At 41.4% G+C, this 16,903-nt stretch overlaps 1 protein-coding gene across 4 annotated transcripts in view; it reads left to right on the forward strand.

The window, feature by feature from the left end:
• CBLB (Cbl proto-oncogene B) overlaps nucleotides 1-16,903 on the forward strand; it is a 134,323-nt gene that overhangs the window by 52,472 nt on the left and 64,948 nt on the right. For all 4 annotated transcript variants that reach the window (XM_080375452.1, XM_080375454.1, XM_080375453.1 and 1 more), the window contains exon 4: nucleotides 14,002-14,148. In XM_080375452.1, the coding sequence (XP_080231578.1) occupies nucleotides 14,002-14,148 (147 nt within the window). The remainder of the gene's footprint in view (nucleotides 1-14,001; nucleotides 14,149-16,903) is intronic.

Consider the following 16,903-nt stretch of genomic DNA (forward strand, 5'->3'; position numbering starts at 1 on the left):
TATTGTCTTTAGTTTTATGTTCCTGTTTCAAAGTAATTTGTTTTCAGAGGCTGGTTGATCATTCCAGGAATCCATAATCACAGCAAGTGTTTACTTTTGCGAAGTGAGCTGCATTGCTAGGCAAAACTGCACAAGTGTTTAGTCTCAGGGGAATAAAAATCGGGTGTGACTCTTAGAACCTTCATGCCTTAAAAAATATTTTTACTGGAAGGGATTTTAGTCTGTTTCCACTTGTGATTTTATTCATGTCTGTTGCTTAAATAGCTTGCATGTGATAAGATTTAGCAGTAAAACATACAGATTTTCACATTGCCGCTCAGAATTTTGATGTTTCCACTCCAGCTGTGGTATAGTAACCTTTTCTCATCCTCTTTGAACTTTTGCCTTCTATGAGCCTCTTGATCTAATTTTAGGAACGCTGTCTTACTTGGCTCTCACTATAAAAGTTGATTACCTCGGAAGACATCTGTGATGTGAGTTTGCCATCACCTCTCTTAACACTACTCACTTCTCCGGTGTCATCGAGTACCCTTCTAGGTTCTTGCTGCATCTGTCACTTTAAGGCACAGCAGAGCGCTCTGACCCTGGTGCTTCTCTGGATCTTTGCCTGATGCAGCGCTGCGCCATCACCAGCCCGTTCCTACTGCCAGGCTTTGCCGCACCAACCTCCTGGCGGAGCAACTTGGGCAACTTCAGCTTTCTAATCCCCATTATGGGGATGAAAAAGAATTATTGTTGAGTTGTAGGATGCTTCCATTCACCAAGGTATCCAAAATTAAGTTACAAGTTACAAGCTCTTAAGAGTTTTGTGTAATCAAATAGTATGAGGAGTGAAGTAAGCAAACTTAGGAACATAGGGTACCATGTTCTTAAGTACCGTCTCTTAAGTTCTTAAGACAAACCCCTAACCTGAATCAGTATGGTTGTTCTTGTTTTCTGTGATGAGCGTAAGCAGATACCTAAGGAGGAATAAGTGGTGCAAACATGCATACATAATATAGTGTGCCCCCCTGGAAATCTCCAAGCCTTGAGCGTTTGTAGCTCAGGGGTTTCCTGAGCCTGTTGTGCTTTGTTACTCTAGTAACCTTCAGTGAAGCCGCTCTTCCTGGTGTTTTTTCTAGTCTCCTCTCAAGCCTTTTTAAACTTCCTCCATAGTACCCTTAGGCAACAGCTTCTGTGGATCAGGGTTTTTTTGAACTTGATTCCCGTCAGCTTCGTTTACAGTTCTAGTTACTGTCAGTCCCCATCCATCCTCCTTACGCCACTCACAATTTGTGGACCTCTGTCAGATTTCCTCGGTGGTTACTCGTCCAAGGTGAGGAGTGCCAGCAACGCTCAGTTCCTCCTCGGTTTGAAGCTATTGCTTAACTTTGATAATCCTTGTTGTGTTTTGATGTATCTCTTATTGTCTGGTTCTTACATATCTGTTCTTACATGTCTGGTTTGGTAAGAGGTGACTTTGATTCTGTATGGTGGCATAATTACGTTTTCTGTTTTATTCACTGTTCCTTTGCTAATAATTCATAGTATTTGATTTGTGTTTTTATTGCAATGAGCACTGAGCCGATACTGCCGTGGAGTTACCTGCCATAATCCCAAGTCTTGCTTCTGGCTGGCGATGCTGCGCTCAGAGCCTGCCCTTTTGTACATCAGGCCAAGGTTATATTTTCGGATACGTTCTTTTGTCTTCACGTATATTGAAGTTCACCTGCCACTGATGCTGCTCAGTCACTCTGCAGCTATTTGCACTTATCTGACATCCTTATAGCCTTTGAATAGCTTTATGTCACCAGAGGCTTTGTCACCTTGCTGCTCGCTGCTCCCCCGTGCGCATGCTGAGCAGAGCAGGTCCCTGCACGACTTGGCTGGCACTTCCCTGCATTTGGAGCAGAAATCCCTATTGCCTACCCTCTGCTTCCAGTTTTTTTAACCCAGTTATTTATTCATGCCACACCATCCCTCTTACGCCATGGCTGTGTTGCTTTCTTTAAAACATTTGGTTGTCTCCCACACTGAAGCGTCCGCCCATGAAGAGATCAGCAGTGGGGGGGGGGGGGGCGGCCCGTGTTCAGAAATGTGGTCGCTGACATAGGATAAGCTTATTAACATTGGGGGGTGTGGGGGGGTGGAATATCTAGTAAGCAGGTCAGGGTATAAATTTCTTCCTTGGTTACTGTACTTTAGACCGAAAAAGAAAAATAGATTTTCACAAGGAACTTTTCAACTTGCTCATTTTGTTCTCCTCCCTTGCTTCTCATGGGAGATGAGGAGTGAAGAAGCAAAATGCTTTATTTTGATTTGTACAGGCAGCTTCTGTTCTGAAAGTTGACAGCAGTACTTCCTGAAGGTAAAGATTCTGCCTCCGTTTTCATGAAAGATACAGCTGTCTTGCCTAGCTATATCTCCGCATGTTTTTAGCACCTGCTTTTACTCAGTCCATATTACTGATGAAAATATTTCAGCCAGTTCTGTTTTTTCTGGTTATTCAGAAACCACACACCTTGCTATGAGGAGGAAATCTATCAGGCTTTTCCCAGCCTCTGTGCTGTATTCCTTCTTGGTGCCAGGTTCTGACCTGGTCCCCAGGGGCTGTAAGCAGGTGTAGCATCATGAAACTGTTTCAGGTAACAATTTTCAAACCAAGATCTGATCTTTCTTTCCTAGCTGTTGGGTGCAGAGGCAGTTGCTAACACAGCCTGGCAGCACTCTATCTGCTTCCAAACAGCCCAGAGGCGCTGCCGACAGGCGAGAGGACAGAGGCTGGTGGCTTCGGGGTATGTGTGACAGTGAGCAGGGGGGTTTCGTGGTGTTTGCTGCTTTTGGCCGGAGATGGTAAATTTCTCCATTGAATGAAAGTCACTTTACATCCTCTCAGTAAACAAACACAGTGATTATTCTAAGTCCCACATACAGTTTCAGTGCTTCGTGTAACTTATATGTTTCTGTGCCATGTGCATTGGTGCGAGGCTGCTTAGCTATCAACAGAGATTTTTGTTAACTGAATTTTGCAAACAAACTGCATCTCAGCACTAAGTAGTGTTTAAATCGTTTTCAGTGAATGATTTCAGGTGGATTTGATTAAAGCACATCTGAGGAAATGGGAATTTTTATTATATGTTTGATAGGAATTCAATAACTTTAGCTCTCAGAAGTACTTGAGATGTGGTTTGAAGGCTGATTATTTTATTTCAGTGGGTTATTTAGCTCTCACTTGGACTTCCATTTTGGTAAATATCATGTATTTTAGACCACATGAAAAGCAACCCTTAAAATGCTTTAATGACAACTCTTAGAGTGCTTTAATGAGAATGGCTGCCTACACGGAATCTTACTTCAGGGCTTAGGGTAAAAATTCTTATTTTGACATACATGAAGGTCTGTGAAAAAATACACTTGTGCAGATGCAGAGTTGGAGAGGAGTTCTGCTCATTTAATGATGATACTTTTAACAGGAAGGTACGTGGGATGAAGAGGGTCAGTCTTTGTAAAAAAAAATGAACTTGGCTTTTAACGAAAGGCTCCTACCACTGCTACAGAGCAAAATGCACAGAAATAATGATGTACAAGAGGCTCAAAAAGTAAAATCCAAGGACTTCAGAAAAAGTCAAGTTCTAGGGCAAAATGTGCAACTCAGCATTGTCTCTTAACCGAGTCTCCGAAGCAGCTCAGCCAGGAAAATTCCCTTTTGGCTAGTCTCTTAGGAATGTTGGAACAGCTTGTTGACTTGCAATCTTGTTGGCTTGCACTCAGTGGAAATCATGTGTGACACAGCAGGTGATAAGCACCTCTGCAGGTTGTGGCACATTTTAAAATAATCTTTAAAAAAAAATAAAATACAGCAGTTTTGATACTTCTCTACACTCCCAGTGCATGAAAGTGAATGCTAAAGCTTCTGTTCAGACCCCGATCTTTATCAGAAAGTCTGACCAGCAAAAATATTGTTACATTTCTTGCAACTCAAAAAAAAAAAAAAAAAAAAAAAAATTGAAAAGTTACGATCTCAAAAAAATTGCCAGAAATAATTTGTGTGTGTGTGACCATGGTTGGTCCACTTGGTATTTGTACATTGTAATAGGCTGTAAATACAGCATAAAATTGTCTTATTCCGTGGGACTGGTGCCTGGGTGGCCTGAGTGCAAGGGGTAGATGTTCACTTAGCCAGCAACCACATAACACGCACATTTGTTCCTGATGTTTAATGCATCTCTTCATAGTTTATTTTTTTTCATACTGTTCAAATTCTTTAAAAGCGCTGGCACTTTCTCGTGGGCTTTCCTATGCTGCTGCGCATCATCAGACCTTTTAAATCGAGTTCCGCTGAGTTCGATGTTGCCACCCATTCCTGCCCGTCTGCCTCCTCCGGCTTCTGCCTTCTGTGCCCTCGCATCAGCTTGTTCTTCTTTTCTGAGGTCATCGTGGGCTTCACCAAGAGAAATGGAGAAGGATTTTCTCACGCTCTCCCCTTTGGTGGGGAAGGCCCCGACTGAGGGATGAAGAGCGGTGCCCTCCAGCTGTGAGCTGGCCCAGGCTGGGTCCTTTGTTGCCTGCGAGCGTTTCAGGTTGGGTTTGCTCAGCCATGGGAGCCGAGAGCTTCGAGGTTTGTTTGAGGCCCCTTGGAGAGGGTTTACTTCAGTTTCATAATTTGGCCAAACTCATATCAATTTTCATGAGAGTATTGGGAGGCACATGTGATCCAGAGACATTTCCTGTTAAGTACCTAAATCCAATTTTGATATTTGAGAATGATATATGTGAAAAAGAGATATATATGCATATTAGTTTGCCAAAGCTGCTTAACGTCAGCAAAAAGCATTGCCAGTCCTGCTCTCCAAAATGGTTAGATCGTGTTGCAGATCTTTTTCACAATCAGAGTGTGATGACAGCGTTAAGCCTGAAAAAAAAATTTAGATAAACTGTTTAACAATCAGAAAGATTTGTCTACGCAAGAAGCTATAGTATGCAGAACTCAATAGATTTTTATTTTGAAACTTAGTACTTTAACATGGCCTGTCGCTGAGGATGCTGATTTCTACGGAGTCTCTTTTGAATTTATTCCGCTTAGAAAACAGAGTAACAACATGTTTTAAGGTGACATAATGGAGCCTGAATTGAAAATTCTGAAAGAACAAGCCTGCAGTACGTGTTCTGGACTGTTCTGTGTAAGAAGAGGGCACACCGCAACCTGAAAAAGCGAAGCGCTATCAGTGACTGCGGCTCGGAGGACGGGCGGGCGCGGAGCCCCGTGCGCGGGGTGCTGTACGGCATGCCTGCTTCTGTCGGTGTCGGCAGCTCGGGCACTGAGCATCACGGCGCAGCGTGGCAGTGGGCTGGATGGAGTGCAGCGCGGGGCGAAACCGCCTCCCCTCGCTCGTGCGAGGTTGCTGTTAACCCGATGAAGCATTTAGTCGCATCAGTACCTCCTGGGGGCCTCCTTGGCCTTTGGCTGTGGCAGGATCTGTGCCAGACACAGCCTTGTATCCCTTCCGGAGTGGCTCGAGTCGCTCCACGTACGACCGTGTCCCTTTTCACATGCAGCTTTGGCCCGGCAGGGATGTGCTTTCTCCATGGCACAGCTGATCGCCAGGCCAAGTCATCCTTGCCAGAGCGGTGAGGGCGATGCCTACATGGGGAATGGTAACACTTGTTGATGCTGTCGGTTATACTTCTAGTACGCAGGTAGGATGGATTGTAGGAGTGACCTTTGTAATGAAATTCAAGATGTTTACTGTTCTAATCAGGTACTAAAGAATTACAGTGGCCACACCTCTGCCTTTAACCAACTGCTTATTTTGGCCAAGTCTTCTTTTGTATATCCCTTCTGCTTGAAGAAAGCTTTGGAAGATGGTGAAAAGATGCTGATTGCTTCTTCGTTGTTTCATATTAATACACTCACATTTGTTAAAAAAGCTTTACATATTTAGGCATTCAGTGACTGAATTCAACATTGTAAAAACGGGTTTTACTCGTGTTCCTGGGGCTTTCTGTGACAACCTCAGTTTTACTGACAGATACTAATACTTGGCTTTACCTTTAAGTCAGTGTTAGTTCACGTTGGACCTTGGTAGACAAAGACATCTACAGGAGGAGTACAGAGGAAGCAGAAGAGTGCTTAAATAACGTGTTGATACTGATGAGTGGAACCACAGTGCAAAAGCAACTGACTGTTAAAAAGTAGCAAATAAAACTAAAGCAGTGTCCAGCTCTTCTTTTTTTTTTTTTAAGAAACAAGTGTAATATCAGTTTAAGCATTGTAAATATGTTTTGCAAGGATGATATAGTAGTTCAATTAAAAGTTTCAGTAGTAAAATCAATAAACCTGTTAGCTCGTACTTTATGTTACTACTTATGTCATAGGATTGACTATCCTCTACGAAGTATTTATATTTGTAAATATTCATGTTGGTTTTATTCTAGTTTCCTTCTGTGAGTAGCATCATCTAGAGGTTGTTTTTTTTATTGCCTCTGTCCTTTCACATAAGTAAATAGAGATAATAATTATTTCTGGGGCAAATTAGATCTTTAGCATGTCAGCATGTCTGTTTTCAGTTTTGACGACTCGCATTCTGTTTTTTGCAGACTGTATTTCCTTATTACTTTAATTTCTGTGAACACTCTTTGGGTTTTATTTTCATGGATATATTTGTTATCTCGTATACCTAAGTACTAGTGAGAAAAGAGATTAAACTGCTTGAGGAGGACCTTGAGGCATTCATCCGTGCTGGGTAACTGTCCTTTGGACAAAACTGGAAGTAGTCAAATTTTCAAAATGTGGACTCTAAAGCCCAGCTGATGAGCTATTCATGGCTGCTGCTGTATAGAGTGTTTGTTTAGCAAAACCCAAATATAATCCTGGGACACAACTTTGCTCAAGAGATGCTGGTAGGCACAATTTCATGCCAGTTCACAAAGGAAAGATCAGAGACAGCAAGTGGAGAGACTCATCGGTTTGTAGAGTCTGAGATGTGGAGAAACCCTGACCATCCTCCCTCCTCTGTATATTCCATTTTCTTGACTAAGCTATTATATATTATGTTCATTCTTTATTTTTGCCTACTATAGAAACAATGATAGCTGATACACAGTTTTGAAAGATGGAATGAAATTTTGAGTTCATCAGGCATTGCCTTCTTCTGTTGTGATACTCTTATGGTCTTTAAAACATGAGAATGAAAAGAACCAGACTGCTGGTGGAAGCTGGTGTGTCAATGTAAAATGATTTTTAAGCGAAGGAAAAGGTGGAGGAAAATTCAAGGTCACATTGTGACCAGCTTGCTTTGTTTTCCCAAACATCCTTGCCCAAATCTTTCCCAAAGTGCCAGTTTTCCCTTTGCTATCCATCGTGAATAGAGAGCTGCGTCAGCCTTGCACGGTGCTCCTTGTATCTGTCGTGAAGAGGCCGATGGAGCGCCAGGCACGGAAGGGTTCTGCTTTCCTCCTCAGGATAAGCTCAACTCCCCTGGGACTCAAGGAAAAGTAGTAGTTGCCTCCAGCAAGTTTCTTACAATTTTATTCTTGGTTTTCATGTTTAGCATATGATGAATTTAATTACTGGCTGAACTTCACCATGTTTAAGGCAGTCTCTTTTTTTTTTTTTTTTTTTTCCTTTTATGTTTTTTTTTTTTCCTCATATTACAGATGAGCAATACTACAGCACAAAAAAATTAAGTTCTTTGCCTGCGTCCCTTCCATGAGTCAGCAACAGAACTAGGAAATAGAGCTGACACTTTAGTCCCAGGAATATTTCATCCCAAGAATAAGCCCATATACTTTGGTCCCTGAACGATACCCTGTCCTTATATAGCTTTTAAAAATATTAATTGCACAGATCCAGAGTTGAGCTGGTTGCCAAATATGATGGTAGAGAGTCGTGGGTTGTTGGTTTTTTCCCCTCTGCAGGTGTGTTGACGGGAACCTTTGGTTTCCTTCGCTTCCTCTCAAGTGTCGAAGATCTCTGTGGTTAAGACTGACTCTACTGTCCACCTGTGGGGGGTGGGTTTTGTTATTGTTGTTGTTTTGTTGGGGTTTTTTTTTGGGGGGGACAGACGGACGGATGACTTTTTTTGGGTTTTTCGCCCTATGTTTGCTGTCTGTGAAAGGGCAAGTTCTGGAAGAGGAAGGGGGATAAACACGTCGGGGTTATACCGGGTTAGCAAGAGTAAACTGCTAGCAGCATAGATCGTTTCTAGTTATGTCGCTGTGCCTTCTGGAGATACTCAGAAATACACATTTCTTCAGAATATTTTTTTCTTTTTTTGTGTGATTTTTCCTGATCCTGGTGCATCCCTGTCTGTGCCACTTGTCCATAGTTAACAGCAGAAGCATAACCTATCAAGGAGCTGTATGGGCAGCTGTGGCTTTCCTCATGGTGGCAAAATACAAATGGGAAATAATCTGGAAAGGACTTTTTTTCACAGAAAGGAAGCCTAGGGCACAAAACGTAAATGCTGAACTCCTGCAGAGCAGGGTGGAAGAGCTCAGAAGGTGGGTCTCTGCTCCCCCTTTCTGTACCTGCGTCACAAGGCTCTGTTCTGTCCCTTCGAATTAGCAACACGTAGTGTGTAGGATCCCTGGGTTTTACTGCAGCTCCAGCATATGGGTCAGAAATCTGGTTTGAATATAACTAATTAAGTGAAATGAGCTCAGTACATATGCTTTGGATTTTGAAGCTTTAATATTTGGCGGGGGGTGGGTGGGTGTGATTTTTAAAAGTTAGAGTAAACAATTCACCTTATGAAGGCGTTTCAAACTTTTTTATCTTGGTTCATAAGCAGTTATGACTTGCAGTTTTGCCGGCTAACAGGACGGTCTTTGTACAATTACTCTAAATAAGAATTGTAGAGGAATTATGTGTTTTTTAGTAACAGTTGGGTATACTTTTGTGTCAGAAATATCTGGAAAATATTCTTAGCTGCCAAACAGATTTTATTCTAGCTCTAAAGACTGTTTTCCTTTGCCAGGGGACTGAGTTATATATTATGAGCTTGGAAAGCCGATGTATTGTTTATTACAGAAGGTTGTTGTTTAATAAAGTATATCTATGTGGATGCAGAAAGATTAAACACTTACTAGATGCAATGAAGAAGGAAACCCAGCAACAACCTAATTTTGGAATGACATAACTGCAAAGATATACAGTGACTTCTTTCTACACTGTGGTTTTTTCCCTAGAAATATGTGTAGCTGTAAAATAAAAATAATTGTTGTTCGTGGGAGATGGTAATATACAAGCATGAAAGTAGAAATGATATACAGATACAGTATACGAGTAGTTTTATACATTTTCGGGTTGTTGCATGAGACGTAAGGACGTATTGCTAAGATGACTTTGTCTTGGTTATCGTCTGTGAAATCTGGTGATTATGAAGGGTCAGGGCACGGATGTATGCTTTGCATTGTGGATTTATGTATATGCCGGTTCTGCCCAGTGTATTTGGAGCTGTCTGAGTGTCTGACTCGGTTCATGCACGTCGGCAGGCAGTAGGTGCAGGACACAGGTGTTCCTCCCACCTCATCCATCAGGCCAGTGGCAGGAGGGAAGCAACGCCGCCCGATTCCCTGTCCACTTCTGTTTGCTAGACCATATCGCTTTCCGAAAAGCAAAATCAGCTTTCACAGAGCGATTACCAAGTTGACACAGCCAAAACTTACCTGTGTTGTTGCATGCTGGTCATGCTTCGCTTTCCTGTTTAATAGAACCAGGAGGGCAGGACAGCTGCCGCTGCTCTGGTTATGACTGGGATGTAATATTTCCATTAGTAAGCCCTCTTTTCAAATCACGTATGACTTGTGATATATGAACTCTTTGCAGTATTCCCTAACCTGACACACACACCCAGAGCTGAAGAGAAAACGCATTCAGAATATCTTCATTTATTTCAAAGTGAACAAACACAATTCTTATTTTCAGGCTTTACTGTCTGTATTTCAGAAAACTTGTTCATGAGGTATAACTCCAAAAGAGAGATTAATTTTGAAGTCGAGAAAATTCATCTTTCTGCTGATTAACCAAAAGATGTTTATGGATTCAATAGACCTTTACAAGTTCATACTAAAAGAAAATTCAATTTTTAATTTTTATATCTTAGGTGTTCTGGGGTTGGCTAAACCTTGTTGGTTCTTCAGTAGATCTGTCATGTACAAGCATGTCTGGCAACAGGTACTACTGAAAGCCTGGTACTTCAGGAATCAAGTTCTACAAGGGGTTTGACCTGCGTGGCATCAGTTTGAGTTGGTAAAAGGCAGTGGGGAAAAGCTAAGCATGAATCATAGGAAAAACATCAAGTAATAGGTGTTGAGCGTGTTGCAAGTAGTATGGAAGAGACCGACACTGTGTATGCACTATATAAAATGCAGCTGATACGGCGTCATTTAGCGTTAAAACATTCTTAAATCTCACCGCAGTAGCTGTTGTATTGTGGAGAGTGATCATTGCAGTTCAGTTTGCTGTAGCGAGGCAGTTTTGTTCGATTTTGGTTTCTGAAAGAGATTTTTCTCATCAGCATAAACCCCCGTTCTCTCTCCAGAAACCAAGGAGGTGGTTGTGCTCTGACACAGCTGAGGAAAGACATCCCACCTCCAACCTGCTCCAGGCTGGCAGTGAAAGTGTGTTACTGCGTTAAACCCTGAAGGCTGGCTGCCGAGGCATTGAAACCGTTGTTTCTCAAGAATTCGGATAGCAGTTTTTGGAGGTGTAGCTCCAGTACGGTCCCTTAAGATACCTCTCGCCTGCTGGAACCTAGTGACTCCAAGAGTCCCTCCAGGGCATGCATCTGCATAATTCATGTGCCACCGGGCTGCCAGTGCAGTTGCCTCTGCCACTATGATGGCTTCACTGGGACCAGGAGATGAGCCTGTGTCACGGCCGGAGGTGCAGACCGAGCTGGTACCGATGGCCTTCTTTACTGTAAGGCTTCTGGTGGGAATGAGACCTAAAGTAGGTGGCTCAGATTGACCAGTTCTTTGGCTTCCATTAGGGTTATTCACCAAAATGCCAAAGCTGATGGTTTTACTTGTTGGGTTTTTTTGGTTTTTGTTTTTTTTTTTTCCAAAAAAATAGGACTTGAATACCTTGTCTTATGCTTATGAATGGAAAACTTTTGACACTGCTCCATCTTTATATGGGGGGAGAAAAGGGAATCATTCTAACTTAGAAAGCGCAGCCACAGAGACCATCAAGTGGATGAGGTGATGCTGTGGGAAAGCCCTCCACAAGACAGCAAAAGTACGTGTGTGAAAATTCATAGACAGTCAGAAGAGTGAAATGCCCAGGTGGGGAGAATCACTGGCCCACCCTGATGGCATCACCTCTGCACCTCGTGTAATTCTTGAAAACCATTTCTGAAATCATTGAGCTTTGTATCTGTCTCAGTAAGTTACTGAGATCCGATGTCACGTGAGCATGTCTAAGCAAAAATGGTGCAGTATGTGCTTTACAGTTCTACAGCAAAAATGTTTCAGTGAAAAGACATGATTTATCATGATCATTTGATATCAAAGAAGGAACCAAAGAAGGACTAGAGGTAATCACCTGGTACAGCAAGAATCAAAATTAATTAGGAAACAGAGCTACTGTATGCGTGTATATATTTATATTTATAAATATGTATAAACATACATATATATAAATGATGAAGAATTTGGCATTTTCTGTTGTGCATACATGCTGTCATGTATGTTCAGGCACAGGTAAGGTTCTAGCTGATTTCCAGTAGCTTTGCAGTCAGATAAAAAGAAGGTCTCTTAGTTTAGTATTAAAACATTTTCTTGTTTATAGCCATACAATCCAAAAAATAATTTGACTTTTTTCTGCATCCTAACCAACTTGTATAACAAAACAAAAGCGTATTGATGCACTTAGTGACTGGTACTGTCCAAAGAGGGAAGGAACAGGCTTTGCCATTCGGGTACGACCGTTTGGACGCATGTGTAGACTGGGAATTTACTGTCCAGTTCCTACCAGTTGTTGGTTCTGGTCACATACCGTGCAGCTCTACCTCACAGGCAGTGCACGTGCCTGGACGGGTGCGTACAGACACACGTGCTCCCCGCTGGCCAAGGAGGTGCCCCAGGTGGCCCCGGTACGTGCCTTCAGCCCATAGCCGTTCACTCCAAGGCGCAAGCCTGACGGACCCAGCCAGCTCCCTGGGTAAATGCGTTCCTGCGAGGAGCCCTGCGGCACCGCACCTTGCTGACGTGGGCAGCTACGTGGTGTAGCGGGAAGGGAGCCCTGTTCAGGCTTGCACCACATCGTGCTTCCGTCTCGGTACGGACAGCTGCTGGCTGATCCCGGGTCTGGGGTGGCTTGCTCTGCATCCGCTTGAGTTCGGAGGAGGAAAATAATAAGGAACACGTGTGTGTAATTAAAGTACAAAGGAAATAGGAAGGGGGATAGCAAGCAACAAATCCAGAAAAGAAGGAACAGTTGGGCATCGTAATTATAGACATCTGATTATACTGGTGGAATTAAAGGGCTCTGAAAGAATTAGCCCTACAACCGTTTGCAGTCTTGAGGGGAGGGAGGATGTATTCATCAGGTGTTCGTTTTAAATTGCTTACATTTTCTTTATTGTAGTTTTCTTGGTAGCAAAACCTGTAGTAAAATCTGCAACACAACTCCCACAGGGTACTCTATAAGTTGTTTGCAAATTTAATTGAAACAATTACTGCTTCAGTACTAAGCTGAATGCATTTTTTAGGAAGACCCCAGGAAATCTGTTCAGCTGGGATTTGCACTGGATTTTTTTGGGTAGTTTTTTTTTGAGATTTTGAGCATTCTGAAAAGCTATTTGGTATGCATGTGTAAAAATCAGAGTCTTTTCATGTGGCTAGGGACTTATTCATAAGTTTTCATTTATTTAAAATACTGTCTATACACAGTTATAAATTACATGATTGATATTAGTTTATTATGTTTTTCACTAAATTTTTGGAGGCACTATTAAGTAGTACCTGACATTGTGAAAGGTGAATGATTTTGACGCAGGATGCTTCCGACTCATGAAAGTACTTTGTTAAAATACGTAAGAATACAAATTCTTCACCAGAAACTGCTCAGCCTCCTGGGTGGTCTCTATGTCACGTATCAGGTGGGAAAATACACCTTTTTCAAAGATCGTCTAAGGAATCTCCAGAAGGAAACTCTCATAGAAAGATTGCTTGACCCTTCTCTCTCTCCCCCCCACCATCTCCCACAGATTTTTCCATACAAAGGAATTATTTGTGTTTAAGGATGCTGTGTTCTTTGTGTTACACTAAATGGGATTTCTGTGCCAAAACCCAAATAATTTTTGATTAATGAATTCAAGCCTGGAAAGCTCATGGAAGTGAGCTGATAGCAAAGCAGCTTGGTTTTTGTTTCTGACATGTCACTGAAAATGGAAAGCAAGTTGTAACTAGAGGGAAGGCATTTTAAATGAAAATAAGAAGTACCTGCAGTAAGGGAAAGCTGGAAAGTATAAAATTGTTGTAGGCAATGAGTAAACCTAGTTCTGTGCTGTGTTTACCTTTCTAGAAATCTGTGATTGAAATAGGTTTGATGTCACATCTGAAACTGTATTTTGAGGTTTATTGTGTGGCTTTTGGTTAATTTTTAATATAATTAAAATGTTGGGGTTTTTTTTAATCTATTAACTGTCTAATTAGTATAAATTCCTGTTTCTGCAGTGGTTAAATGAAATAGAAATACACAAGCTTAATGTTTATGGAGATCAGACATGTATCTGGAATATCCAGTTGAGAACCCAGATCTGTTCCATTTCTGAACAAATGATCTTATATTCCCCGAGACTTATAATAAATAGATCCTCAGAAGTGCATGGAAACACAAACTACTGATTTGTATTTCTTTGATGTGTTTTCAGTTGAGAGCTCAGTGTTTTTCTTGTGTCACGCAGTGATGATTACACAAATATGCAAGAGATACAAGATACTGAAAGATTGATTCAATTTATTCAATTTTGAGGATTTGATGTGATTATACTTTTCTTTCTATTATATCCACAGGAGAAACCTAACAAAGCTGTCCCTCATCTTCAGCCACATGCTAGCAGAAATCAAGGCTATTTTTCCAAATGGCCAATTCCAGGGTGATAACTTTCGTATCACCAAAGCCGATGCTGCAGATTTCTGGAGAAAATTCTTTGGAGATAAGTAAGTATTAACATTTTGTAAAAACCTTAATTCTTTCTAATCATAAGTATGAAGAAGAACGATATTTTCAAAGATCAGAATAATAGTTCTGAGTATGTGAATGGGCAATTTAAACGTAATTTCTTGTCCAAGTCTTTAGATTGGCTGAAATTGCTCAATTCATTATTAACAAACCTTGCAATGTTACAGTTTGCTCAAAGGATGAATAAAAATGACTGGGCAGTTCTATCAAGGGCACATAGACTCAATCATAAATTCAAGTTTATTGCATGAAGTTTATTGGCTCCATTCTGGGGTGAAGATAGTATGCTGTTTTCATAATGTACATGGCAAATCGTGTCCTTTCATATTACATACATACTCTTAGGAACTTGATATTGCTCTCATGGACAGATTAAAGTTACCATCTTTAACTTTGTAACCACTACAATTTTTAGTATTTTTTAAGTAATTAAAATAATGGGGTTATCCCTTATTACAGAAACTTCTTTTCTGTAGCTGTACTGCCTGTAATGTAGTCACAGAGGACTAATGTTTTCTTCTGTTCAAGTTCTGTTATAGAAAGAGATGGAGTAACTGGAGATATGTCAGAAGGTTTAGTCAAAAGCAGGTGTTGGAGAAACATAGTGCACGGGTCCTAAAATGAATGACAAGTGCAGACACGTGATGAAATCCTTATAGCAAATGCAATATTGAAAATGTAAAAGTAGGGGTGTGTGTGTGGGGGGGTGTCTAGGAAACAATATCATTTACAATATAGATATAGGCTAGTAGAAGATGCATAGATACTCACTTTCTCATATGGAACGTTTGTTAGTGTAACAGTGACATAAGAGGGAGGAGGCAAGACGTTTGTATATTTTACAGTATGATGAAGCAGTCATTATGGTCATCAAGGCTGGCATTGTCTTGTGCCATGTAGGCCATAGCAAGTCACAGATAATTCCTGCAACGATCAGTTACATTTTCTGTGCAAAAGCAGCTCTTTAAGTATTTCCTTCTTTATTTAGAGTACCAGCATAGTAGGTTGGCACTTTTGCAAATTAGCTGTGTTCAGTGTGAATTTACAACAGTTTCACTTCCTTTTTTTGGCTAGTCTAAACACACCTACTGCTAGCTTCCAGCTTTCTGCTTTCATTATAGCGTTAGCTGGTAATTTCACTATTCTAACAAATTTATTTCCCATGTAGATAATGTAGGAGTTTGATCAATTTGCTGCACCACTTTTCTTTTTGTTAGAGGAAAGGTATCTGACCATGTTTTGAGTTGTCCATTTCAATGTGAAGATGATCTTTAAAATACCTACAAAAGTTCAAATAAAGTTATCTGAAGGGTTAATGTCCGTGACGTGTAGGGGTCTCTGTCAGATGAGGCTTTTAAAAAATGTCAAAAAAAGAAAAACAGAGGCTTTGAAAAAATGACTAATGATCACCTTATTTGGTGTTTCTATTTTCCCTTCCTCTCCTTCTCCCCTTTGCTTAGCAGCACTCAGAATTTAAATCTCCTCATGGTCCTGCTGTTGGGCTCTGTCCTTGAATGACCTTTACCAGCTGTCTTGATTGCAGATTGCATTTCTGTCATTGGGATTTACAGTTCTCATCTTCTGCTTTCTGTCGTTTCATCTTAACCAGTTTCATCAGCTTCCCCGTTCACGGCGATGTTCCTCTCCGTGCTGCTCTGCTAACTTGTCCTCTCTCTGTGACACTCAAGCGCTTCCCTTCAGCTTTCCTTCCAACAGCCCTGCCAGGTGGCTTTGGGAGACGGCACAGTATGTAGGTACTTGAGGTCTCGGCAGTAGGCTACTGTAACATATTGATAGGATTTTATCAGAACAAGGTTGGTAAGAAGCATTTTTTGACTGCGTCAGTCCCTCTGAACAACTTGGCTCTACCCTTGTCTTGTTCACACTTGACTTCTCTTTCCTGACTCATCCCCTGGGGCGCTGCTTTCAAACCCTTCCCAGGGCCCCAGAGCTCTTGCCATGCCTTTTTTTTTTTTATGGTTTGTGGTTTTTTTTCCCCACTTATGTAAATTTCTTCATAAAATGCAACTTTAAATATGAACTCTCGGTACTAACCCTCTGACTTCCTACACTCCTCCTGGTGTGCACTTGCTTAGGGGTTGGGCTTTGTTTTCTTGGGGTTTTGGGGGCTTGGTTTTTGTTTTTGTTTTTTTGGTTAAAGCATCTGTGCACCAGAAATGCCTAGGAATCAAGGCGGCCTTGGGACGTCCAGTTCATTCCATATGTAACCTTGGTCATCTAGTATAGCCTGCAAGTTCTTAGAGTTCTGTCGTGTCCGGTGCTTTACTTTCAGCTGAGGTAAAGAATTGCTGTTATTAGTGTTCCCAGCTCTTTTCTAATAAGCTGAAACTGTTTTAGTTACTGGCCTTCTAAGCCGTGAACGGTTGATCTGCGCTTGGCAGCCTTGCCATTACCTTGGGTTTAGTTAATTGTGCTTAAGTAACTAAAACGTGTAACAGCATGTACGTCAAATAAATAGATGAGAAAAAGGCGTATTTGGCATGATGTTCAACCTCTTCGTTAAACAAAATGCCTGAAGCTTTTTAAACATTAATTATTTTCTAATCCATTTAGAAATACGCGGCAGGTATGCCTGCGAGCCACATCTTTTACAATGGGCCTGTTAGGACAAATTGGTTGGCAAATACGCTGGTATCGCTTCCCTGGAAGCAGAATCTGCGTAAAGATTTGGGGTGTTGCAGTCAGCTGATGGAATCTGTTTTGCACTTGGCT

Source organism: Falco punctatus (assembly GCF_963210335.1).
Source record: "Falco punctatus genome assembly, chromosome: 2".
NCBI lineage: Eukaryota > Metazoa > Chordata > Aves > Falconiformes > Falconidae > Falco > Falco punctatus.